The following is a 27,896-nucleotide window of genomic DNA, read 5'->3' as shown; positions in this document are numbered from 1 at the left end:
AGGTTTATAAACACTGGATTTAAAAACGTTACAAAAAAAAAGTTTTTGCAAAAATTCATGCTGCTGTAAGGTTTATAAACCAGCAGATGTCACTGTGCTGCTGCTGAGTCTGAAGCCTCAAAGCTTCACAAAGCTTCCTGCACCGTCCCTAAAAACACATACAATTTAATACAAGTTTATTACAGCATGTGTACATGGACACAGATACACTTTACATTGTTTATACAGTGTGTCCCACAGAGTCACTTTAATCACAGCACCAGGGAGGAGGCAGATGTTATACATCAGGAAGTGTTTCTAGTGAAAAATGTGGATCATCAAAGAGATGAAATCAGACAAATGAATGTTTTGTGTTTGAGTCTGAGACAGATCTGCTTCACAGTGCAGAGTGTGAGTGATGGTGAACAGACTGAACTTTGATTTCAGTCAGCAGAGTTTCTGTCCACAGGAGAGACTCTCAGACCTGCAGAGGACACAGAGACACTGAGGAACCAGGATACCAGAACCCAAACCCAGGATAAAGAGGTTGAGTGAATGTGGTGTTGAAGGTGTGGAGGAGGAGGAGGAGGAGGAGGAGGAGGAGGAGGAGGAGAGGTCTGTTCTTCTGTTATTGTGGCTGACAGAGTAACGACCATCAGAGCAGCTCAGAGTCTTTTTTTTACTGTTAGAAAACAACATAAGCTTTGTTTTATCAGCATTGAGAACCAGTTTCAAGTGAATTAATGATGATGATGATGATGATGATGATGATGATGATGATGATGTCATTGTGTCGTCCTGCAGCCCTGCTCTGAGAAAGTCATCAGTCTGATGCAGAAACACATGGAGGTGGTGCTGGGGATCGCCTTCGCCATCGCCATCCTGCTGGTGAGCTCGCACACTTCAAATCCGACGTTATAAAGCCTGAAAATATTCAATTAAATATGATTTTTTTTTAATTTTTGACATCCTATAATATGATGTTTTTCTGTCATATGTATATGTCACATTTTAAGCATTCTGGGACATTCAAAAATGTGATGACCTTTTTTGGAAAAGAAAAAAATGCTATACCTTAGTATTTTTTTCTGTCATTTTTGACATATTGTACAAGAAAATGGATCAACGAAATATAAATGGACCATTTCAAGCATTTTGAGGCCTTTTAATTTTTCTTTGCTTTTTTTCGACATGCTATGTTTTTTTTCAATTATGGTGTTATCTGTTATTTCTGGACATTTTTATATGGAAGAAATATTCTACTACATGTATCAACAGACCATAATAGAACCATTTTGATGATGATTCTTTTCTGTGTTCTGGTTAAAATCAAACTGATTGCTAAATTGAAGTGCTGAATCAAAGTTTTAACATGATCTAGTTTTATTTTTTATGGTTATTTTGCAGGAGTGGGCTTCCATATTTGTGTCCAGATATACACTGCTGTAGCTGTCTGTCACGTCTGCTGCCATATGTTAAAAATATGTCAAAATAATCCTCAGGAAATTTAAAGTTGTGGTGTAACTCCATCAGAAGTAAAACATCTATAAATAAATCATACTAAGCCTTGAAATTCACATCTTTGACCACGTTGTTCTATAACTCATGAGCGTCTGATTGTAAAAGTGTCTTGTAACTGTTTTTCTTTTCTTTTTTTTACTGGCACTGTCTGAACACTGTAAGGATGTTGTTATTTGTTTCTGTCACCTGACTGAGTTCAGTTTGGGGACGTGAAGTGTCATATTATACAAGAAGGGAAATAAAAACTGAATTAAAATAAAGCCTCCTGACAGTTTCATCATTAGTAGTGAGATAAATGTTCATACGGGTACTTTTTATTCATTAATAATGATTACAAAAGTCTATAATAGGACAATTTTGAGAATATCAGGGCATTTAAAAAATGTGCCAATTTTTGTCCCAAAATTTCGACATGCTATATTATGACTTTTTTTTCAAATTTTGGATGTATCAAAATGTGGTGTTTTTTTTCTCATTTTGGTGAAAACCACCCTACTACACGTATCAACAGACTATGATGAGACTATTTTGAAAGTATTGGGGCATTTAAAATTTTTACTTTTTTCCGCAAAATTTTGACATGATATATGTAGCATGACTTTTTTGGTCAAATTTTGTACATCTCAAAATGTGCTGTTTTTTTGTGATTTGAAGCCACCCTACTACACTTATCAACAAACCATAATAAGACCATTTTGAGAGTATTGCAAATTTTCCCCCAAAAATGAGTATGACTTTTATTCAAAAGTTTTGGACATCTCAAAATATCGTTTTCTTTTTATTTTTTATTTTTAGATTTCAACAGGCTAAGATAAGACCATTTTGAGAGTATCAGGACATTTAACAATTTTGCGACTTTTTCCCAAAATTTTTTCTCAAATTTGGAATTCTCAAAATGTGTTTTTTTTTGTGATTTTGAGAAAAAACACCCTATTATACGTAGCAACAGATTATAATGAGACCATTTTGAGAGTATCAGGGCATTTAAATATTTTGCAACATTTTCCCCAAAAATTTCGACATGCTATAGAATGACTTTTTTATTTTGGATATCTCAGAATGTGTTTTTTTTTTTCTGATTTGGGGAAAAGGAACCCTACTACAGGTATCAACAGACCATAATGAGACCATTTTGAGAGTATCGGGGCATTTAAAAATTTAGTGACTATTTCCCAAAAAATTACGACATGCTATAGTATGACTATTTTTATTCAAATTTTGGACCTCTCAAAATCATTTTTTTTGGTGATTTTTGGGAAAAGCCACCCTGCCACACGTATCAACAGACCACAATAAGACCATTTTGAGAGTATCAGGGCATTTAAACGTTTTTTTTTTTTTTTTTTTTTTTTTACAAATTGTGGACATCTCAAAATGTGGTGTTTTTTTGTGATTTCAGGAAAAGCAACCCTACTTCAGGTGTCAACAGACCATAATAACATAATTTTGAGAATATCTGGACACTTAAAAATTCAGTGGCTTTTTCCAAAAAAATGTAGACATGTAGACAAATGTAGATATGACTTTCTTGTCAAATTTTGTACATCTCAAAATTTGGTGTTTTTTTTCCGTTTTGGGGAAAAGTACCCTACTACAGGTATCAACAGACCATAATGAGACCATTTTGAGAGTATAGGGGGATTTTAAAATTGTTTTACTTTTTCCAAAAAATATTCAGCATGCTATAGTATGACTTTTGTTCTCAAATTTTGAACATCTCAAAATGTATGCTGTTTTTTGTTCTATTTTTGGACACTAAAATATGGTGTTTTCCTGTAAATTTTCAACCAACAACACTTTAATATGTATCAACACACTATAATGAAACCATCTAAAGCATTTAGGGCATTCTAAAATGTTATGACCTTTTGAAAAATGTTGCCATACTTTAATATGATGGGGTTTTTTTTGTAACATTATATAATAATGTGTGTTTCTTTCATTTTTGAACAGATGATAATCTAATATGTATCAACAGACTAATACAAACATTTTTAACATTTTGGGTCATTTTTACATTTTATGACCTTTTTCTGAAAATAATATATATTTTTTTTTTTTCAGGAGAAATTATGAAATAATTCAAATATATAAACTAGCATTTTAAAGGTTTAAATCCTGAAAATTATTGAATGTTTGGTAGTTTTGGGCAATTTTGAAGTTGTTTAAGAGATTTATGAAAAAAGGCAGAAAAATATTGATGTGAGGTGATTTAATATCAGTTTATTTGTGCTTGCACATTTTTGTCACAAAGGTGTCCAGAGGGTGCAAAATGTATCAATGAACTATAAAAGACATGTAAGAGTAAAAGACATGGGATTTAAGAAATGTTACTTAAAATATACATTTTTTGTAAATATTAATGCTGCTATGAGGTTTATAAACCAGCAGATGTCACTGTGCTGCTGATACACTTTACATTCTTTCAGCTTTATACAGTGTGTCCCACAGAGTCACTTTTAATCACAGCACCAGGGAGGAGGCAGATGTTATAAATCAGGAAGTGTTTCTATTGAAAAATGTTGATCCTCAAAGAGATAAAATCAGACAAATGAATGTTTTGTGAGTCTGAGACAGATCTGCTTCACAGTGCAGAGTGTGAGTGATGGTGAACAGACTGAACTTTGATTTCAGTCAGCAGAGTTTCTGTCCACAGGAGAGACTCTCAGACCTGCAGAGGACACAGAGACACTGAGGAACCAGATGAAGTCAACCAGACCCCAAACCCAGGATAAAGAGGTTCAGTGAATATGGTGTTGAAGGTGTGGAGGTGGATCAGTGTGTCAGAGGAGACTCTGTAGAAGGACAGAGAGCCAGCAGGACAGTCCACATACACTGCTAATCTACCAGAGGAGGAGGAGGAGGAATAGAGCTCTGTGCTTCTGTTATTGTGCCAGACAGAGTAATGACCACCAGAGCAGCTCAGACTCCAGGACTGATCATTCCTTCCAAACCAACAGTCTGTACTGTTTCCTCTCCTGCTGATTCCTCTGTAACTCACTGATATATGAACTCTTCCTCTCCACTCGACCTCCCAGTAACAGCGACCAGTCAGAGCAGTTCTACACAGCAGCTGAAGACAGGAGTCAAATCTGTCTGGATGATCAGGATATGACTGATCCTCCTCCACATATGTCACCTTCCTGTTGTTGTCAGACAGTTTGAGTCTTCTGTTTACTGTGTTTGTGTCCAGTTCCAGTTCACAGACATCTGATGGAGAGAACAAGACATAAAACAGCTGCAGGTTATCATCTGCTGATTCATTAACAACTTTACTGACAATTACTGAAAGAAAACCATTAAAAGTTTCACAGTGTAACAGTAAGTTAACATGAGAGTCAACATGTCAGTAATATTGTGTGTTTTTCCTCGTGTGGACTCGAGGATGACAGCTGATGGAGATCCACATCAATAAACACAAGTAGTGAATAAAGTCTCACTAATAAAAGTGACACATCATCTTCCACTGCAGCACAAAGCAGCTCTGAACCATCTGCTTTTTTAACTGTTATTAGCTCCACCAAAGAGTCACATTCAGCACAAAGTTCAGATCTTTGATCATCAAATGTCAAACTGTCCACTGCTACAGAAAACTTTCACCACAGTCTGGATTTTTAAATGAATATCAGAGGGCTGTGGCTCCACCAACTGGCTTTAAGGTGCTTTTCATCGACCAGGGGCCAGATGCAAAAAACTCAACAAAAAAATATGCAAGCACACTGTTTTCTTGTGTGTATGTGTCAAACATATTCAACTTCTCAACATCTTTTCACATTAATTATGGCCTTCTTTGTTTATGACTTGTCGGTTTTTCAACACTGATTCATTAAAAACATCCAGAAAAAAACTGAAGGAACACATGAACTTTTATCTGTCATACTTGTGAAGTTTACGAGCAGCACCTGAAGGCAAAAATAAGTCTTGTATAAAATCAGTGAGTCAAGAGAAGAAGAAACACAATCAGCTTTCTGTTGGCTCCACTCTTAATGAAATGTGTTCATTAGTTTTGTTGGATCACTGTGTTCACTTTCTTTGTGTTGGTGGATTTGAAATGGATTGATTGAATTCTAACATCTTTCCAGCCACACTGACTGAAAACAGAAGCTGAATCATAATTGAAACTCTGGAGAAATTCATCATCCAACTTCAGTCAAGAAAAAGTCTAAATGTGCTGTAACATGTGCAGCTGAGTTCTGATGAATGAAGCTGAAACACACTCACACTTCCTCAGACCAGGTCTCAGTCTCTGCAGTCCACCATGGTCCAGCCTGCAGGAAGAGACACAGTCACAATCAACTTCATATCACCATTAAACATCAGACAGAGACACAGTGAGAGCTGCTGTCTGTCCACCTGTCCACACCTGAGAGAGTCCACCTGTCTGTCTGTCCATACCTGAGAGCGTCCACCTGTCTGACTGTCCACAACTGAGAGTGTCCATCTGTCTGTCCATACCTTAGAGTGTCCACTTGTCTGTCTGTCCACACCTGAGTGTCCATCTGTCTATCCACACCTGAGAGTGTCCACCTGTCTGTCCACACTTGAGAGTGTCCACCTCTCTGTCCACACCTGACAGAGTGCCTGTCTGTCTGTCTGTCCATACCTGAGAGTCTCCAGTCTCCAGTGTGGATCCTTCAGTCCAGCAGTCAGAAGCTTCTCTCCTGAGTCTCCTGGATGATTGTAGCTCAGGTCCAGCTCTCTCAGATGGGAGGGGTTGGAGGTCAGAGCTGAGGCCAGAGAAATACAGCCTTCCTCTGAGATCATACAGTATGACAGACTGAACACACACACACACACACACACACACACACACACACACACACACGGTCAACATAAACTCTCTAAAGTAATAGTATTTCCTTGCTAAATGTTCATAATTGTAACAGTCTCAGACACTAATGGAGCTAAATAAGCAGACAGCTGTTAACATAGTGGGTTTACTTCTAAAAAATGTTTTTTAGTTAATTAACAATGAATTCTGACCTGAGAGTTTCCAGTCTGCAGTGTGGACTCTTCAGTCCAGCAGAAAAACGCTTCACTCCTGAATTCTGCAGGTCGTTGTTACTCAGGTCCAGGTCTCTCAGACTACAGGACTGGGAGCTGAGGACTGAGGACAGAGCTTCACAGCTTCTCTCTGAGATCATACAGTCTGACAGACTACACACACACACGCACACACACACACGGTCATCATAAACTCTAAGAAAAAGTATTTTCTTCTTAGATGTGCATGATTGTAACGGTCTGAGACACTGATGGAGCTAAAAAGCAGACAGCTGTTAACATAGTGGGGTTTCTTCCAAAAAACAGTAATTACTCAATTATTTAACAATTAATTCCGACCTGAGAGTTTCCAGTCTGCAATGTGGACTCTTCAGTCCAGCACAAAAACACTTCACTCCTGAGTCCTGCAGGTCGTTCTTATTCAGGTCCAGGTCTCTCAGACTAGAGGACTGGGAGCTGAGGACTGAGGACAGAGCTTCACAGCTTCTCTCTGAGATCATACAGCCTGACAGACTACTCACACACACACACACACACACACACACACACACACACGGTCAGAATAAACTCTCTAAAGTAAAGGTATTTCTTAACTAGATGTTCAGAACTGTAACGGTTTCAGACACTAAAGGAGCTAAAACGCAGACAGCTGTTAGCCTATTTGGTTTACTTCTAAAAACAGTTTAATTCTGACCTGAGAGTTTCCAGTCTGCAGTGTGGACTCTTCAGTCCAGCAGAAAAATGTTCCACTCCAGAATCCTGAAGGTTATTATTACTCAGGTCCAGGTCTCTCAGACTAGAGGACTGGGAGCTGAGGACTGAGGACAGAGCTTCACAGCTTCTCTCTGAGAGGTTACAGCCACTCAGCCTGGAGAGGAATCAGCAAAACATGAGAGAACAAAGACAAACAATGGATACGACATTTAATCTGGATAGTGATGTGAGCACCTACAGAGCTTTGTTGGAGGCTTTGACCACTGGCAGCAGCCTCAGAAGAGCCTCCTCTGAAGCAAAGTATTTCTTCAGGTCAAACACATCCAGATCTGTTTCTGATGACAGTAAGATGAAGACCAGAGCTGACCACTGAGCAGGAGACAGTGTATCTGTGGAGAGACGTCCTGATCTCAGGGACTGTTGGATCTCCTCCACTAGAGAACGATCATTCAGTTCATTCAGACAGTGGAACAGGTTGATGCTTCTCTCTGGAGACAGACCCTCACTGATCTTCTTCTTGATGTATTCGACTGTTTCCTGATTGGTCTGTGAGCTACTTCCTGTCTGTGTCAGCAGGTCTGTGAGGAGAGTCTGATTAGTCTGCAGAGAAAGACCCAGGAGGAAGCGGAGGAACAAGTCCAGGTGTCCGTTTGGACTCTGTAAGGCCTTGTCCACAGCACTCTGGTAGAGATTTTTGAAATCAGGTTTGTTTCCAAGAAAAATCAACAGCCTCGAGGTTGATTGTTCTCCTGTCATCAGATTGACTCCAGACTTGATGAAGATCAGATGGACATGAAGAGCAGCCAGAAACTCCTGAACACTCAGATGGACGAAGCAGAACACCCTGTCCTGGTACAGTCCTCTCTCCTCTCTAAAGACCTCTGTGAACACTCCTGAGTACACTGAGGCTGCTCTGATATCGATGCCACACTCCATCAGGTCTGAGTCATAGAAGATCAGGTTTCCTTTCTGCAGCTGATCAAAAGCCAGTTTTCCCAGAGACTCAATCATCTTCCTGCTCTCTGGGCTCCACTGTGGATCTGTCTCAGCTCCTCCATCATACTTGATGTTCTTCACTTTGGACTGAACCACCAGGAAGTGGATGTACATCTCAGTCAGGGTCTTGGGCAGCTCTCCTCCCTCTCTGGTTTTCAACAGATCCAGAACTGTAGCAGAGATCCAGCAGAAGACTGGGATGTGGCACATGATGTGGAGGCTTCGTGATGTCTTGATGTGGGAGATGATTCTGCTGGCCTTCTCCTCTTCTCTGAATCTCTTCCTGAAGTACTCCTCCTTCTGTGGGTCAGTGAACCCTCTGACCTCTGTCACCATGTCAACACAGTCAGCAGGGATCTGATTGGCTGCTGCAGGTCGTGTGGTTATCCAGAGGCGAGCAGATGGAAGCAGATTCCCCCTGATGAGGTTTGTCAGTAGCACATCCACTGAGGTGGACTCTGTGACATCAGTCAGGATCTCAGTGTTGTGGAGGTCCAGAGGAAGTCGACACTCATCCAGACCGTCAAAGATGAACACAACGTGGAACTCTTCAAACCTGCAGATTCCTGCTTCTTTGGTTTCAGGAAAGAAGTAATGAACAAGTTCCACCAAGCTGAACTTTTTCTCTTTCAGCACATTCAGCTCTCTGAAAGTGAATGGAAATGTGAAGTGGATGTCCTGGTTGGTTTTGTCTTCAGCCCAGTCCAGAGTGAACTTCTGTGTTAAGACTGTTTTCCCAATGCCAGCCACTCCCTTTGTCAGCACTGTTCTGATTGGTTCTTCTCTTCCAGGTGAGGCTTTAAAGATGTCTTCTTGTCTGATGGTTGTTTCTGGTCTGTCTGGTTTCCTGGATGCTGTTTCAATCTGTCTGACCTCATGTTCATCATTGACCTCTGCAGTCCCTCCCTCTGTGATGTAGAGCTCTGTGTAGATCTGATTCAGAAGGGTTGGGTTTCCTGCTTTAGAGATCCCCTCAAACACACACTGGAACTTCTTCTTCAGGTTAGACTTCAGATTACGTCGGAACACTGAAGCATGGGTTCCTGAATGAACAAATTAAATTAAATCAGCGAGAGAATCCTATAGAAAATCAGAGAATCTAAACATTTAATTGTGTCTGTGTAATTTTTGCTCCTCAATCTGTTTTATTCAGCTCATCAGTTGAAGATAAACAGCTTTTGATCTGATGCAGATGTGTGCAGCATATTTACTTCAGAGAGTGAAAATGTAAACGATGCCCATGTTGCCTCCATTACATCTTTCATCATGTTAAATTTGAAAGAAATCCACTTACTGTTCTTCAGACAGTCAGCCAGCTCCTCCTGCTTCATTCCTCTCAGGAAGTTAAGTGTGATATTCAGAAACTCCTCTCTGCTGCTCCTCCTCTGCCCCTTATACTCCCACTGACTCTCTAAGCATTCTTGGTAATCTGGACTCAGAACCTTCTGGATCTTCTTCAGCTCATTTTTCACAAAAGTGACGATGTTCTCCTCCAGCAGCTGGAACAGAATAAAAAACTGAACATTTAGTTAAAAGCTCACATGTGATTCATCTGTCAGTCTGAAGGCCTGCTGATCCAAAAAGAGCAGCATCAGACTTTTAGCACCTGAATGGTAGTTAAGCATTAATTCATAGTTCATAGTGAAAGGTTTATTGACACATGTACACACCATAAATATGGAATCCAGATCTGTTTGATGCTGTGGGTCAGACTGACCACTGAGGCCCTCTGAGCTCTCCTGTTGAACTCTGCAGAGAAAACATCAAGTTTAGGGACATTTAATGACATCAATATTCAAACAGCTTTCTAACGGAGTTCTGAGATGATGACACAGAACTGCTCAGGAGGAACAGTGGGTGGTATAAAAGCATTTTTTCACCAACATTACTAGAACCTGATAGTGTCCTACTGGCAGTAGCTTTAAAACAGGTGATAATGCTTGAGCTGACTGTACCCTGGGTCGGACACGAGGAGGACCATATGTCAGCAGATGTTAGAACAGTGTCCTAACTATTGATCTCAGATGTGGAGGATTTTCTGTCTGATTGCTCTGCAAAGCAGTCAAATTGTAGGCTAAGTCTCTTTGGGGATTAATCCCACAGTTATAGCCAAAGTTACAGCAAAAGGAAAGGGCCAGTTATAACCAGGGGCATGAGCAGCCATGGCCGGTAGAGAAGCACATGATTCTTTGATGAAGTTAGAGAAGAGCCAAGGGAAGGATGGAGCAGTAATTCTTTAGTGAGGCTATGTAAGGGCAGGAGTAAGGACTGGGCAACATTTCTTTGATGCTTTACCAAGTAAGAACTGATTGATGATGCTTTTTAAGGAAACACATGCAGGCCCCATCAGAAATATTGGTGTCACTCGTTGAAGGGCTTGAGAGTTCAGCAAGGGGTTCAAGCAAGAATGTTATGATGCAAATAAAGCTCATAGACAGACAACTGAATGGCCAATAGGGGGAAGGAGAAATGACAACATTGTTTCTGGGGCGTATGAGTTGTTCAGTGGAGTAACGAGTACTTGAAGCAGAAGCATGCCAAACGTAAAATATATTACTATTATAAACAGGAGGAATGTGCTGCTGTTGATAGTAATTTAATTTCTAATGTTGATGTCTCCATCACTGCTGCTGTTAAACGTTACGTAACAGCACATTTCATCTCACATTGTAATTGGCCATTTTACATTTGATTGTTACAGTCTGTAAATCCTTTCTGGTATTTTTCGTCACTCAACACTGATGGAAAAGAATATGACTCCAGTGATAAAATAAATAACTGTGATTTCTAAGTCCAGTATTTAAGTAGAAATTCTGATTCTCCATTTCAGGGAAAGTGTTGATTTTACATACTGACAATTATTTTGTCTATGTATGTATCATTAATATCATACAGCAGTGATGTAGAAAGTATACTAATTCATGAAATATTACACACTTCCCTCTAGGAAGTAAGGAAGGAGGCTGTTCTGTTGCTAGATTGTTGAACTGCTCGAACGTTTTGTTACTGGTAATGAAAGTGACTTCAATTTTACATGGTTTCATTATTTTGCTGTCGTATTGCTAAAAGTAGATTTGTATTACATTCCTTTTAATTAAATGGAACAAGCTTTTATGCTAACTTTGTTTTGGAGAGACTTTATGTTGGAGTGTAAAACACAGATTAAACTGGGCTATTTTCTGGGGGAAAATGCCCTGTGGTGCATAGTTTGTTTGTCATACGTATTTATTTCTTTTAAAGAGTAGATTAATGAATATTATATTGAAATATCAATACAATTTATTAACATTTATTTTGGGTAAATGTGTAATTGTGACTTGTACGACAATGACTGTGTCCAACTCCTGGCATGCAGCGATCACTTTGTTATTCAGAGAATTCAACATTTTTAAAATAACTTTAATAGCCTCCTGTATTTGATCATAAATCACATTTTTTTATCACCTTCACTACGAAATTCTGAGCGAGTCAGATATCAACAAATTTAAGTTCTTACCTTCCATCAGCAGCTTGTCCAACTTTAAAGTTATCAGGAAAACCCATAGACCAGTCACTCTTCATGGACACACTGCTGGGTTCAGGTCCAGATCCAGGCTGTCCAACTCTAAAGTTATCAGGAAAACCCATAGACCGGTCACTCTTCATGGACACATTGCTGGGTTCAGGTCCAGATCCAGGCTGTCCAACTCTAAAGTTATCAGGAAAACCCATAGACCGGTCACTCTTCATGGACACACAGCTGGGTTCAGGTCCAGATCCAGGCTGTCCAACTTTAAAGTTCTCAGGAAAACCCATAGACCGGTCACTCTTCATGGACACACTGCTGGGTTCAGGTCCAGGTTCTGGTTCAGGTCTCTGGTGCTGCATCTCCTCTCTGTCCTCACACTGATCCATAGCAGAGTCCACACCTGCAGGGAGAGATTCACTCTGTCACTACAACAACAACTGTGACAAGATTCTCTGGAAGATGCTCAGCTGCTGAAATAATACCATCACAGTGTTTGTATCTTCGGCTGCTGAGGAAACATGAGAGAGATTGTTCTTCATCAGTCCATCTGATGTGAAGCTACCGTCACTTCATCATCACTTCACTGTCAAAGTCTACAAACATCAGGGACGCCACATCGGATCTACCTTCTTCTATGAAAAGAACTCCATATTCCTTCAACCTCTACTAAATAGACATGGTCATTTGGATATAGTTATTAATTCAATTATTAATCAGAGTTCCAAATTGAAAGTTTAGTCATTTCAATATGGAATATATAAATAAGGCAAAATCAGGAATAACATGATACACTTTATCTCACATAACCATCACTTCACCTGTGCCACTACAACACATATACCATGGTACCATTGTTCATGTTTCTTATCAGGGTTCATTGGTATAAAATATTCAATGTCTGGGTTAATACTCTTCATATTTACAGAACACAACCCCAGTTCATAACATTTTGTCTTAAATTGACATATGAACAAAACCTTTTTATCAAACCTCTTGTACAGGTTGTGATGTGCGTAATTTCAAGTAAAATAGATTTAATTATCTATAAAATACGAAAGTGTGTGAAATATATTAATAGGATCATATTTATATCATATATTATCATTTAAAATATGTTGCACGTTATACTTGTGCCAAAATTCATAATATTTTTTTTAAATATAATTAGCTTTAAAACAAGCAACAGGTCAGGTTTGTTGCAGTACAAAAGTGTGTCAAAATGGCTTTCAGAAGTTATCAATAATTATCAACATTTATTAATTATATAAAACAATATGACTTGATTTACTCTAGGTCACCTCTGGATGGGGCACCACTCTCTTACTGTTTTATCAGATAAAATATATTTCAATAATTACATTTTCCACTAGATAAATGACTGTACTGATGTATTAATAGATGTAATCAGATTACTCTTCCTTCTGTCTTTGTGCTGCTGCAATTTGTTTTCTGGGGATCAATAAAGTTTTATCTAATGTTATAAAGGGAGGATTTACTGCAGCACTTTGAACTGCATGGACCTTAAAAAACTGATAAATGATTGATTTTATATCATAAAGACATGAATTAAAAAATAACAGTTCAAAATAACACATAGAAAAAAGTAAGCATTTTAGTAGTTTCACAGTTTCTTGTTGTTTGAGTTCTTCCATCTTGTGTTCCTTTCTCCTTTTACTGCTCTATCTTTATCTGTTACAGTTACAGTTACTCTGCAGATGAAGATTTTACAGACAAAACAAAGAGTTTATAAAAGCTGATATGTTATCGTTTAATCTGTCGTATATAAAGTCACAAACAAGCAACTACTTTGATACATTTTGATAAGTGTTTACATTTTTAAACACTGTTGAATAGAAATCATTGTGCTTGTGTTGTTGGAGCAGCTGGTGATCCTGAACATGGAGGCTAACTGTTAGCACAGAGCTGAGCTCTTCTTAGTACAAATTGCAGCTTTACACACACAAACACCTGAATTTCTGCTTTTTACAGTTTGATTAAACTAACATGAGATCAGCTGAGAATCATTCAAAAAGTGTCACTTACCAAAAGTTTAACACGGAGGTAGCATCTGCGTCACAACGAGGGACAGAGTGAAGGAACCAGAGAGACTTTGACCTTTAATCTCTCTTATCAAAACACGTCTACGGAGCGAGTTACAGCCCTTTATGACACACTAATAAAAAAAGAGACCGATCCAACACACATTAAACATCACATTAAAAGTCCTTTTCACAGGCAGTGAACCAGTTTAGTATCCTCAAACTACAAACAGCTCCATCTACACACATCTTCATAACATATCAAGGTAGTTCACAAAAACATATATTCAGTTTCTGGACTTCCTTCTGTCTTTGTGCTGCTGTAACACCTGAATTTGTTCTCTGGGGATCAATAAAGTTTTATTTAATGTTATAAAGGGAAGATTAACTGCAGAACTTTGAACAAAATAGGTCTCATGAACTGACAAATGATTAATCTTTCATCTTACATACCTAAATGAAAAAATAACGTGTCCAAAATCAGCAGTGGTGTTTAGTTACAGAGCACATACCAAAGTACAGCATTTTATTACAGTTTCAAAGTTTCTTGTTCTTTGAGTATTTCCATCTTCTACAGTTACTAGTGTAACTCACACATAACAAACAACGAGCACAGCTGGTTTATAACAAGCACAAATAACTCTAGAAGTAGAAAAAACGCCCTTACAACTCACCAAGCTTCACTAGCTAACTGTGTGCTGCAGCAGCACATTAGCTTCATTTATTTATCTGGTAAACAAAAGCTGAAAAGGAGTCGATTATTACAATTTGCTTACAACCAGCTCACTTATCTTAAAAATAGCTCAAATTGTTTTCAACCAGCTTAACTAACTTGCAGCTCCCTCGATTAGCTTACAACTAGCTGAACTAGCTTATAACTAGTTTAACTAGCATCCTACTTTGTTTTTAGGAAGCTGGGCTTATCAGCTTCATATCTGCAGGATAGTATTTGTCCAAACTGGACCTACAACATTTTTATTCATGTAAATTGCTGCATTTACTGCAATTAAGACACTTTTTTACAGCAAGGTTAGAAGAAAAGACATTTAGGATATTCAATATTTAATACAAACCTGAGAATATGGATGAATCCTGAATAAAATTCTTCAGGTCCATGATGTCACAGACTAATTATCGACCATTAAATTTGTCTGCAACTAGCTTAAAGTTAGCTCAACTATTTTATAACTATCTAAAACTCCCTTACATTTAGCTCAATGATCTTACAACTAGCTCAACTATTTAACAACTACCTCAACTGTCTCATAACTAGCTTAAACTAGCTTAACTTAGTATAAGCTCAACTAACCCACTCGTAGCAAAAAAACACCAAAACTAGTTTAAAAAGCCTAAAACTAGCTCAATTAACTTACATCTAGCTCAACTAGTTTACAACACAAAAATACAGCAAAAAAAACCCTAAAAGTAGCTTAAAACGTCCTTCCAGCGAAGTAAACTAGCTTAGAAATAACTCCCCTAGCTTCACTAGATAACTGTGTGTTGCAGCAGTACGTTCTCTTCATTGATTTCTATGGTAAACAAACGTGCTAGATCAACTATTTAACAACTATCTTAAACTAGCTTACAACCAGCCTAACTTAGTAGAAGCCTGACTAATTCAAATGTAGAACACAACTAGCACAACTAGTTTACAGAGAGCACAAATATCTTAGAAGCAGCTTAAAACGACCTTACAACTAGCTTAAATTACTGCAAGCTCAAATGAGTCACACATAGCATCAAACTACTTTACAACAAGCTTAAAACTAGCACAAATATCTTAGAAGTAACTTACAACGACCTTACAACTAGCTTAAAGCTAGCTCAACTGTTTCATAACACAAAATGTAATATCATTTTTCCTACCATGTTGTTGCCACTGCTGCTGTTGTCAGTCTTATTATCTTGCCTCGCTCACATCACATCCCCTGGTAGTCACAAAGCTCCATAATATAACTGGCAAAAAGACAAGAATTTCATCTACAATGGGAAAATGGTTGAATTTGGTTGAATACACTGAAAATGTCAAATATCACTAATGTTCTTCAATATGAAATGCTGAAAATACAGAATGCAGAGGGTTTTTTTTTTTTTTTTAGAGCTGCAGCAATTATTCGATTAATCGAACAATTATCGATTTTAAATTAATCGTCTACTGTTTTGATAATAGAATAATTGGTTTGAGCAGTTTTTTAAAGACAATAAGCTCAAATTCTCTGATTTCAGCTTCTTCAATGTGAATATTTCTGTTTTCTTTGTTCCTTTATGACAATAAACTGAATATCTCTTTGGTTTGTGGAGAAAATAAGAGATTTGAGGACGTCATCTTGAGGTTTGGGAAACACTGATTGATATTTTTCGAAATTTTATTGACCAAACAACTAATCGATTAATCGTTTAAATAATCAACAGAATAATCCATAATGAAAATAATCGTTAGTTGCAGCCCTAGTTTTTTTTTTTTTTTTAACCGTAATGAGAGTGAGATTAAAAAATGTGGTTTGAATGGAAGTCTATGAGGCAATTTTTGTCCATGAAGGTGTCCAGAGTGAGTATCTGGCACTTAAAGATGAATACTAATGCAATCTAATCAACTCTGTTGCTAATCTTTGACATATCAAAGACTCTAATCACTATCAAAGCCCCAGCCCCCTAGAATTTATTATATGGAAAATAGTTTTTGTTTTTTTTAGTAAGAAATTATTAAATAATTCAAATATATAAACTGGCATTTAAAGGGTTAAAATCCTGAAAATGATCGAATGTTTGGTAGTTTTGAACAAGTCTGAAGTTGTTTAAGAGATTTATGGAAAATAGGCAGAGAAAAATATTGATGTATGGTGATTTAATTGCAGCTTTTTTGTGCATTTACATTTTTGCCACAAAGGTGTCCAGAAGGTGCAAAATGGCTCAATAGAGTATAAAATACACGTAAGAGTAAAAGACATGGGGTTTAAAAAAATGTTACTAAAAAGAAAAGTTCTTGCAAAAATTCATGCCTCAAGCTGCAAAAAGACTAAAATGATCACCAAATGAAAAAATTGTTCAAACATGCATGAGGAAGGCAAATGGTGAAGAGCTGCTGTGAGGTTTATAAACCAGCAGATGTCACTGTGCTGCTGCTGAGTCTGAAGCCTCAAAGCTTCACAAAGCTTCCTGCACCGTCCCTAAAAACACATACAATTTAATACAAGTTTATTACAGCACGTGTACATGGACACAGATACACTTTACATTGTTTATACAGTGTGTCCCACAGAGTCACTTTGAATCACAACACCAGGGAGGAGGCAGATGTTACACATCAGGAAGTGTTTCTAGTGAAAAATGTTGATCATCAAAGAGATGAAATCAGACAAATGAATGTTTTGTGTTTGAGTCTGAGACAGATCTGCTTCACAGTGCAGAGTGTGAGTGATGGTGAACAGACTGAACTTTGATTTCAGTCAGCAGAGTTTCTGTCCACAGGAGAGACTCTCAGACCTGCAGAGGACACAGAGACACTGAGGAGCCATAGAACCCCAATCCAAACCCAGGATAAAGAGGTTGAGTGAATGTGGTGTTGAAGGTGTGGAGGTGGATCAGTGTGTCAGAGGAGACTCTGTAGAAGGACAGAGAGCCAGCAGGACAGTCCACATACACTGCTACTCTACCGGAGGAGGAGGAGGAGGAGAAGGAGGAGGAGGAGGAGGAGGAGGAGGAGGAGAGGACTGTTCTTTTCTTATTATGGAAGACAGAGTAACAACCATCAGAGCAGGTCAGACTCCAGGACTGATCATTCCCTCCAAACTCACAGTCTTCATTGTTTCCTCTCTTGCTGATTCCTCTGTAACTCACTGATATATCAACTCCTCCTCTCCACTCGACCTCCCAGTAACAGCGACCAGTCAGACCAGTTCTACACAGCAGCTGAGACCAGAAGTCAAATCTGTCTGGATGACGAGGATATAACTGATCCTCCTCCACACATGTCACCTTCCTGTTGTTGTCAGACAGTTTGAGTCTTCTGTTTACTGTGTTTGTGTCCAGTTCCAGTTCACAGACATCTGATGGAGAAAACAAGACACAAAATAGCTGCAGGTTATCATCTGCTGATTCATTAACAACTTCACTGACAATTACTGAAAGAAAACCATTCAAAGTTTCACAGTGTAACAGGAAGTTAACATGAGAGTCAACATGTCAGTAATATTGTGAGTTTTTCCTCGTGTGGACTCGAGGATGACAGCTGATGGAGATCCACATCAATAAACACACTCAGTGAATAAAGTCTCACTAATAAAAGTGACACATCATCTTCCACTGCAGCACAAAGCAGCTCTGAACCATCTGCTTTATTAAACTGTTATTAGCTCCACCAAAGAGTCACATTCAGCACAAAGTTCAGATCTTTGATCAGCAAATGTCAAACTGTCCACTGCTACAGAAAACTTTCACCACAGTCTGGATTTTTAAATGAATATCAGAGGGCTGTGGCTCCACCAACTGGCTTTAAGGTGCTTTTCATTGACCAGGGGCCAGATGCAAAAAACTCAACATAAAAATATGCAAACACATTGTTTTCTTGTGCGTATGTGTCGTACATCTGGTCGCAGGTCTCCCAGTCAGGGAGGAATTGGAAGGTAAATTCACCTCAACTCACTTTATTCAACTTCTCAACAACTTTTCACATTAATTATGTTCTGCTTTATTTATGACTTGTAGGTTTTTCTACACTGATTTATTAAAAAAACATACAGAGAAGAAAACTGAAGGAACACAACAATTTTTATCCAACAAACATGTGAAGTTTACGAGCAGCACCTGAAGGCAACAAAACTCTTGTATAAAAGTGAGAGTCAAGAGAAGAAGAAACACAGTCAGCTTCCTGTTGGTTCCACTCTTCATTAAATGTATTTATTCGTTTTGTTGGATCACTGTGTTCACTTTCTTTGTGTTGGTGGATTTGAAATGGATTGATTGAATTCTAACATCTTTCCAGCCACACTGACTGAAAACAGAAGCTGAATCCTGATTGAAACTCTGGAGAAATTCATCATCCAACCTCAGTCAAGAAAAAGTCTAAATGTGCTGGAACATGTGCAGCTGAGTTCTGATGAATGAAGCTGAAACACACTCACACTTCCTCAGACCAGGTCTCAGTCTCTGCAGTCCACCATGGTCCACCCTGCAGGAAGAGACACAGTCACAATCAACTTCATATCACCATTAAACATCAACCAGAGATACTCAGTTAGAGACAGAGACACAGTGAGAGCTGCTGTCTGTCCACCTGTCCACACCTGAGAGTGTCCACCTGTCAGTCTTTCCATACCTGAGAGAGTCCACCTGTCTGTCTGTCCACACCTGAGAGTGTCCACCTGTCTGTCTGTCTATACCTGAGAGCGTCCACTTTTCTGAATGTCCATACCTGAGAGTGTCAAACTGTCTGTGTGTCCATACCTAAGAATGTCCACCTGCCTGTCTACACTTGTGAACGTCCACCTATCTGTCTGTCTGTCCTTACCTGAGAGTGTCCATCTGTCTGTCTGTCCTTACCTGAGTGTCCACCTTTCTATCCAAACCTGAGAGTGTCCACCCGTCTGTCTATAACTGAGAGTATCCACCTGTCTGTCAGTCCATACCTGAGAGTGTCCACCTGTCTGTCCATAACAGAAAGAGTCCACCTGTCTTTCTGTCCATACCTGAGAGAGTACACCTGTCTGTCTGTCCATACCTGAGAGTCCACCTGTCTGTCCATACCTGAGAGTCTCCAGTCTCCAGTGTGGATCCTTCAGTCCAACAGTCAGGAGCTTCTCTCCTGAGTCTCCGGGATGATTGTAGCTCAGGTCCAGCTCTCTCAGATGGGAGGGGTTGGATCTCAGAGCTGAGGCCAGAGAAGCACAGCCTTCCTCCGAGATCATACAGCCTGACAGACTGAACACACACACACACACACACACACACACACACACACACACACACACACACATGATCAGCATTAACTCTCTAAACTAAAAAGCATTTTCTTGCTAGATGTTAATATTTGTAATGCTCTGAGACACTAATAGGAGCAAAAAAGCAGGCAGCTGTTAACATTTTGTGTTTACTTCTAATAAACAGTTTAATTCTGACCTGAGAGTTTCCAGTCTGCAGTGTGGACTCTTCAGTCCAGCAGAAAAGTGTTCCACTCCTGAATCCTGCAGGTTGTTGTTACTCAGGTCCAGGTCTCTCAGACTAGAGGACTGGGAGCTGAGGACTAAGGACAGAGCTTCATAGCTTCTCTCTGAGAGGTTACAGCCACTCAGCCTGGAGAGGAATCAGCAAAACATGAGAAAACAAAGACAAACAAATAGAAACTACATTTAATCTGGATAATGATGTGTGCACCTACAGAGCTTTGGTGGAGGCTTTGACCACTGGCAGCAGCCTCAGAAGAGCCTCCTCTGAAGCAGAGTATTTCTTCAGGTCAAACACGTCCAGATCTGTTCCTGATGATAGTAAGATGAAGACCAGAGCTGACCACTGAGCAGGAGACAGTTCATCTGTGGAGAGACGTCCTGATCTCAGGGACTGTTGGATCTCCTCCACTAGAGAACAATCATTCAATTCATTCAGACAGTGGAACAGGTTGATGCTTCTCTCTGCAGAAAGATCCTCACTGATCTTCTTCTTGATGTATTCGACTGTTTCCTGATTGGTCTGTGAGCTACTTCCTGTCTGGGTCAGCAGGCCTCTGAGGAGAGACTGATTGGTCTGCAGAGAAAGACCCAGGAGGAAGCGAAGGAACAAGTCCAGGTGTCCATTTGGACTCTGTAAGGCCTTGTCCACAGCACTCTGGTAGAGATTTTTTAAATCAGGTTTGTTTCCAAGAAGAATCAACAGCCTGGAGGTTGATTGTTCTGCTGCCATCAGATTGACTCCAGACTTGATGAAGGTCAGATGGACATGAAGAGCAGCCAGAAACTCCTGAACACTCAGATGGACGAAGCAGAAAACCCTGTCCTGGTACAGTCCTCTCTCCTCTCTAAAGACCTGTGTGAACACTCCTGAGTACACTGAGGCTGCTCTGATATCGATGCCACACTCTGTCAGGTCGGAGTCATAGAAGATCAGGTTTCCTTTCTGCAGCTGGTCAAAAGCCAGTTTTCCCAGAGACTCAATCATCTTCCTGTTCTCTGGACTCCACTGTGGATCTGTCTCAGCTCCTCCATCATACTTTATGTTCTTCACTTTGGACTGAACCACCAGGAAGTGGATGTACATTTCAGTCAGGGTCTTGGGCAGCTCTCCTCCCTCTCTGGTTTTCAACAGATCCAGCACTGTAGCAGAGATCCAGCAGAAGACTGGGATGTGGCACATGATGTGGATGCTTCGTGATGTCTTGATGTGGGAGATGATCCTGCCGGCCTGCTCCTCTTCTCTGAATCTCTTCCTGAAGTACTCCTCCTTCTGTGGGTCAGTGAACCCTCTGACCTCTGTCACCATGCCAACACAGTCAGCAGGGATCTGATTGGCTGCTGCAGGTCGCGTGGTTATCCAGAGGCGAGCAGAGGGAAGCAGTTTCCCCCTGATGAGGTTTGTCAGCAGCACATCCACTGAGGTGGACTCTGTGACATCAGTCAGGATCTCAGTGTTGTGGAAGTCCAAAGGAAGTCGACACTCATCCAGACCGTCAAAGATCAACACAACGTGGAACTCTTCAAACCTGCAGATTCCTGCTTCTTTGGTTTCAGTAAAGAAGTGATGAACAAGTTCCACCAAGCTGAACTTTTTCTCTTTCAGCACGTTCAGCTCTCTGAAAGTGAATGGAAATGTGAAGTCGATGTCCTGGTTGGTTTTGTCTTCAGCCCAGTCCAGAGTGAACTTCTGTGTTAAGACTGTTTTCCCAATGCCAGCCACTCCCTTTGTCAGCACTGTTCTGATTGGTTCTTCTCTTCCAGGTGAGGCTTTAAAGATGTCTTCTTGTCTGATTGTTGTTTCTGGTATGTCTGGTTTCCTGGATGCTGTTTCAATCTGTCTGATCTCATGTTCATCATTGACCTCTGCAGTCCCTCCCTCTGTGATGTAGAGCTCTGTGTAGATCTGATTCAGAAGGGTTGGGTTTCCTGCTTTAGAGATCCCCTCAAACACACACTGGAACTTCTTCTTCAGGTTAGACTTCAGATTACGTCGGCACACTGGAGCATGGGTTCCTGAATGAACAAATTAAACTAATTTAGCGAGAGTATCCTAGAGAAAATCAGAGAATCTAAACATTTAATTGTGTCTGTTTAGTTTTTGCTCCTCCATCTGTTTTATCCAGCTCATCAGTTGAGGACAAACAGCTTCTTATCTGATGCAGATGTGTATAGCATATTTACTTCAGAGAGTGGAAATGTAAACAATGCCGATGTTGCCTCCATTTCCTCTTTCATCATGTTAAATTTTAAAGAAATCTACTTACTGCTCTGCAGACAGTCAGCCAGCTCCTCCTGCTTCATTCTTCTCAGGAAGTGAAGTGTGATCTTCAGAAACTCCTCTCTGCTTCTCCTCCTCTGCTCCTCATCCACCAACACCTCATCATCTTCCCTCTGACTCTCTAAGCATTCTGGGTAATCTGGACTCAGAACCTTCTGGATCTTGTTCAGCTCGTTTTTCACAAAAGTGACGATGTTCTCCTCCAGCAGCTGGAACATTTTGATAAACTGAACATTTAATTAAAAGCTCACATGTGATTCATCTGTCAGTCTGAAGGCCTGCTGGTCCAAACAGAGCAGCATCGGACTGTTAGTACCTGAATGGTAGATAAACATTAATCTGTAGTTCATAGTGAAAGGTTTGTTTGTACATGTACACACCATAAATATGGAGTGCAGATCTGTTTGATGCTGTGGGGCAGACTGACCACTGAGGACCTCTGAGCTCTCCTGCTGAACTCTGCAGAACAAACATCAAGTTTAGGGACATTTAATGACATCAATATTCAAACAGCTTTCTGAAGGAGTTCTGAGATGATGACACAATGACAGAACTGTGGCTCAAGAGGAAGAGTTGGTGGCATTTTAATACAAATATTACTAAAGCCTGATAGCGTCCTACTGGCAGAAGCTTTAAAGCAAGTGATCACGTTCGAGATGACTGTAGCCTGGGTTGGACAGAAAGAGGACCATATGTAAGCAGATGTTAGAACAGTGTCTGTAACTCTAACTGTCAAAGTCAGATGCCGAGTCTGATTGCTCCACAAAGCAGTCACACTGCAGAGCATCATAAAGTCATCAGGATCACATCAGAGGCTGCTGAAAGATCCATTTACGACTGACCGGAAGAAATAATCTATGGGGTGTGGAAGGAAAAACTGGGGCCTATAGTAATGTTTGTGTTTAATCACTACATGTTATACATCACATAGTCACATGTAAGGATGGGGCCAACTGTATGCTAAGCTTATTTAATTGTTCAAAACATGTATTTCTGCAAATGTCTTCCTAAAACTTAAACGTTACGTAAAATTTTAAAAATTTTACGTAATTTTTTGACAACATTTTTTGGGCTAAATATCATATGTTCAAAATGTGGATCAGTTTTTTTTGTGTTTTCTGAAAAAAAAAAAAACTTATGCCATTATCTTAAGAGTGTCAAAATGTGCGATATGACCTGTTACATACTGTTTTAAACTGTCATTACATTTGATGAAGGCTGTGTAGGGCTTGCATCACAAAGTCTAGGAGCTGGACATGAGACCTAATTGTGACTTATACAACAATGGCTGTGTCCAACCATAGGCCTGCAGCGATGACTTTGTTTGTTCAGATAATTCATACAATAAACATTTTAAATTAAGTTTAAGAGTTTCCTGCATTTGATAAAAAATGTAATGTTTTACCACCTCAACTACGAGGAACTGAATGACTCAGATATCAACAAATTTCAGTTTTAAATTCTTACCTTCCATCAGCAGCTTGTCCAACTTTAAAGGCAATAGGGCGACCCATGGATCGGTCACTCTTCATGGACAGACAGCTGGGTTCAGGTCCAGATCCAGGTTGTCCAACTTTAAAGGCAATAGGGCGACCCATGGACCGGTCACTCTTCATGGACAGACAGCTGGGTTCAGGTCCAGATCCAGGTTGTCCAACTTTAAAGGCAATAGGGCGACCCATGGACCGGTCACTCTTCATGGACAGACAGCTGGGTTCAGGTCCAGATCCAGGTCGTCCAACTTTAAAGGCAATAGGGCGACCCATGGACCGGTCACTCTTCATGGACAGACAGCTGGGTTCAGGTCCAGATCCAGGTCGTCCAACTTTAAAGGCAATAGGGCGACCCATGGACCGGTCACTCTTCATGGACAGACAGCTGGGTTCAGGTTCAGGACTCTCCTGCTGAATTCTGATGAAAAAAAGAGAGTGGATAATAATGTTCATACAAATGTAATCAGATCAAAGATTCATACTCATTTTAGTTGACTCAGCAGTTTTATTTTACATGGAGAAGAGTCCTGGACAGTTAGAGATCCTCATCTCACCTCTGAGCTTTGGTCTGGCTGTCATGTTCCCCACACAGAGTGGTTTCAGAGGGAGGGTCTCCCTCCTCTCTGTCCTCACACTGATCCATAGCAGAGTCCACACCTGCAGGGAGAGACTCACTCTGTCACTGCAACAACAACAACAACAACAACAACAACAACAACAATATTTCACAGTCACAGAGTCATTGTATCTGCAGCTGTGAAGGAAGCACAGATATGGAAGTGGTTACAACTAACTCAACTAGTTAACTATAACTTCAGTTAGCTTACAAGTAGCTTATGTAGTATACTATTAGCTTATAACTAGTTAAACTGGTGGAACAATTAGCTTACACTCAACAGCTTGTTTACAACTCACTCAATAACTACTTTACAACCACTAGAAATAACTCAGCAGGTTTATATTTGGCTCAATAATGATATAAGGTAATCAGTTAGCTAGCAACTGGTTTACAACTAACTTACAATGTCCAACTATTTTACTAGCTTGCCAATAAATTACAGCTAGCTAAACTCATAAACAACTACATCAATTAGCTTACTACTAGGTCAACTAGTTTACAAATATCTCCCAGCAAGTTTTTAACCAACACACAAGTTAACTAGCTTACAACTAGTTTACAATCAGCAGTATCTCTAGGTTACACCTGTTTTACAACTAGCTGACAGCAAGTTAACAACTGACTCACAGCTTACTGGTTTACAACCAGCTCAACTAGAAACTAACTCAAACAGTTCAAAATTAGCTCAATTAGCTTACAGGTAGCTCAGCTAGTCCACAACTCGCATCTAACTCAGTTAGCTCAACACATTTACAACTATCACTAAAGGTGAGCCAGAGTACTGCTTATTCAACAAGCCAACAACTAGTTTACAGTTGGTTAAAACTATAGCCTACCTGTTTGCTAGTTGAGCTATACAACAAGTCTTCAGAGAGGACGTGTGGTGACAGGTTTTTATGCAAGCTACATGATGTTTCACAAATTACTCCAGCAGAAAATCAACTAGAGGGCACAATTCCCAAATAGTCAAATTTAACTTTGCTAACAAAGTACTTTTACATGGTTGTGGTGCTACACCTGTATTGTGTTATTGGAAGTTTCATCATGAGTTTGAATCAGCTCCATAATGGTTAGCATGTTAGCTGCTGTCAGAGCAGTGGGTGATAAACTTAAAATAAAGAAAAAAAAAATAAACTTATCATAATTATTTGTTATTAAAATGCTGGAACACAAACAAACAGACCTGAGATCAGCTTAAAGTGTTCAACAGTGAAAAGAGTCACTTACCAAGAGAATAACACGGAGGAAAAACAACTGCGTCACAACAGAACAAAACAGGAGGAAGAAGTAAAGGTAAAATACAGGTGTGAGAGAGAGAGGGATGGGGAGAGAGAGAGAGAGAGAGAGAGAGAGAGAGACGTCACACACGAAACCAGTCGAGCAGCAAGTTTTAAGACAAGTCTGGACAACTGAAAGACTGTAACTGATGTAACTGATATGAAAGCGTACACTCAGCCACACACATCCACTGATTTTATGGGCAATAAACAAGCTGCTGCGGGTCTCTGGGGGCTCCGCTGTCCCCCGGCTCGGAGCCAGATCACCGTGGTTACAGCAGTGAGCGGTAGCGGGGCTAGTTGGTAGATTAGGCTTTGGCCAAATCCTGTCGGAAGCATTAAGGCTAAAACATCCTTTTTGGTGGTGAAACAAGAGTGTAAAGTCAAACGTTGTTCTTCTTTTAAAATCAACTTTCCCGTTCTGTGATTGGATCCTAAAACAGGGCTAAGAAACGGCCATGGACACCAGACTGTCTGGAGGTTCGAAATGAAATCAAGTGCGCAAGGCACTATGGGTAAACCAGGCAAGATATTAACATAAAACACGGTTAGTAACGTCTCGTCTGAAGGTCACCGAGGTTTTCTAACATTTGTACAGAAACACCTGGAGAACACTCGAACATGTTTATGGACGGAAGAGTGTGTGTTTGTGTGTGTTTGCGGTCACCTCTAACCTGTGATTGTTGCAGCAGTCAGGTGTTGAGCTGCGTACGTGCAAATGAAGAGACTTTGAGGTGTGTGTGTGTGTGTGTGTGTGTGTGTTCTTGTTCTTCCCACATAGTGAGGACCGGGACACGTTTTTAACCAACAGAGCGAGGGCATTTTTGCAAAGTGAGGACATTTCGGCCGGTCCTCACTTCTTTAAAGGCTTTTCTTTTGTTGAGATTTCAGACTTTGTTTTAAGGGTTAAAGGTTACATGATAATGATAATTAACTGAAACTGTATTGTGTGGTTACAAAACTAACTAAAATTATAGTGAAAATGTCCTTCGTTTTGGTCTTTGTCAACTTTTTTCATACATAATGAAGATGGATCAGACAAAGGAAATAAAGGCAAAATTTACTGTGACCTCTTTTAATCTCCCACCCAACAAATACCCCATTACAAAAAACTAAAACTAATAAAAACTAAACTAAAACTAAACTAAAACTAGCAAACTCACTCTAAAAACTGATTAAAACTAACTGAGGGCCCTCACAAAGATAGAAGTACAAGAATGTGTGTGTGTGTGTGTGTGTGTGTGTGTGTTTAGGTTGAGGTGTCTCAGCAGGTTTCCTCCATTAATAATAATAATGATAATGTACAGATTGTTGCTACGTGTCTGTTTTCATGGTGGAGGCGTTTTCTTCCTCCGTCAGCAGGAAAAACAACATTAAAACATTAAAACTCCCGATGAACTCTGAACGTTCTTCACATTAACAACATTCACCTCCATCTGCTCCTTAAACCACCTCCTCAATGTTTCTCACTGGTTTGGCTCCTTTCCTACATTTTATATACGTTTATATAACCACGTTACATCACCGCTCGGGATTAAAAACAAAAAAGAACTTCAGTTTTCAGTCACAGTTCATTTCAATGTCACTTAAACTGCAAAAAAAAAAACATTTTAGATGTAATGCAACATTTTATCTAACTTAATTAAATATATCTTCCATTTAACTATTTAATGAATTCATTTTAATGTATCCAATTAAACAAGAATTCCCTTTTGAAATGCAACTATTAAATTCTATTTTTATTTATTTATTTATTTTAGAATTTAGAGGCTGAAAACTGGATTTATTTATTTATTTGCCACTTTTGCATTAGAAAATTACTTTAAAGTTTACTTTCTTTATCTATTATTCCGCCATTTATTTCTAGATGAGTCATTTGTTTTATAAAATTTCGACAAAATAATGAAAAAATTTCCATCTCAAATTTAATATGATATAAAACAGAAAAAAGCAAAAAAAACCCTCCAAGTTTAAGAGGCTGAAAACAGCATTTTCTACCAATTTTTCATTAAAACATTTACTTTAAAGATGAATTGATCATCAAGATAGTTTATGTAGCTTGACTGTTAACTGTTGCAGCTCTATACAATCAAAACTCTGATTTTACTGCCAAATAAATACTTTTATTTAGGTAAATATTGCTGGTAACACTCACACAGTGTAAATTGTGGAGTTTTGTGGCAGTATTTTACTACTTTTTACTTCAGTTAGGATCCAAATATTTGTTCTACCACTTAAAAAAATCAGCATTTTACTATTAATTGACGAGTTTGAGAACAGAGTTTTGGGGCGTGAAAAATAAAAGTG

At 39.4% G+C, this 27,896-nt stretch overlaps 3 protein-coding genes across 3 annotated transcripts in view; all 3 read right to left on the bottom strand.

The window, feature by feature from the left end:
• Positions 1-13,889, bottom strand: part of LOC131960672 (NLR family CARD domain-containing protein 3-like) — a 40,409-nt gene extending 26,520 nt beyond the window's left edge. The window contains exon 1 of the mRNA XM_059325933.1: positions 13,766-13,889. The gene's annotated coding sequence lies outside the window, so the exon portion shown is untranslated. The remainder of the gene's footprint in view (positions 1-13,765) is intronic.
• On the bottom strand, positions 294-13,899 carry LOC131960751 (protein NLRC3-like). Its single transcript, XM_059326025.1, has 12 exons — positions 13,766-13,899; positions 11,711-12,122; positions 9,885-9,963; positions 9,509-9,713; positions 7,457-9,257; positions 7,199-7,372; positions 6,844-7,017; positions 6,484-6,657; positions 6,104-6,277; positions 5,722-5,768; positions 4,281-4,710; positions 294-566 (listed from the first exon to the last, which is right to left on the bottom strand). The coding sequence occupies exons 2-12, from the start codon at positions 12,106-12,108 to the stop codon at positions 458-460; spliced, it is 3,765 nt and encodes a 1,254-aa protein (XP_059182008.1). The 5' UTR covers positions 12,109-12,122; positions 13,766-13,899; the 3' UTR covers positions 294-457.
• Positions 13,900-16,651: 2,752 nt separating this feature from the next.
• LOC131960676 (NLR family CARD domain-containing protein 3-like) lies at positions 16,652-24,417 on the bottom strand. The gene is made up of 10 exons (XM_059325939.1): positions 24,248-24,417; positions 24,027-24,111; positions 23,668-23,894; positions 22,581-22,659; positions 22,187-22,409; positions 20,135-21,935; positions 19,876-20,049; positions 19,504-19,677; positions 18,882-18,928; positions 16,652-17,807 (listed from the first exon to the last, which is right to left on the bottom strand). Exons 1-10 carry the CDS (start codon positions 24,334-24,336, stop codon positions 17,239-17,241), a joined length of 3,468 nt encoding a protein of 1,155 aa, XP_059181922.1. The 5' UTR covers positions 24,337-24,417; the 3' UTR covers positions 16,652-17,238.
• Between the last annotated feature and the right edge of the window lie 3,479 nt (positions 24,418-27,896).

This window comes from Centropristis striata, chromosome 22, assembly GCF_030273125.1.
Source record: "Centropristis striata isolate RG_2023a ecotype Rhode Island chromosome 22, C.striata_1.0, whole genome shotgun sequence".
NCBI classification, from domain to species: Eukaryota; Metazoa; Chordata; class Actinopteri; order Perciformes; family Serranidae; genus Centropristis; species Centropristis striata.
This window is presented reverse-complemented; position numbering and strand designations above follow the sequence as displayed.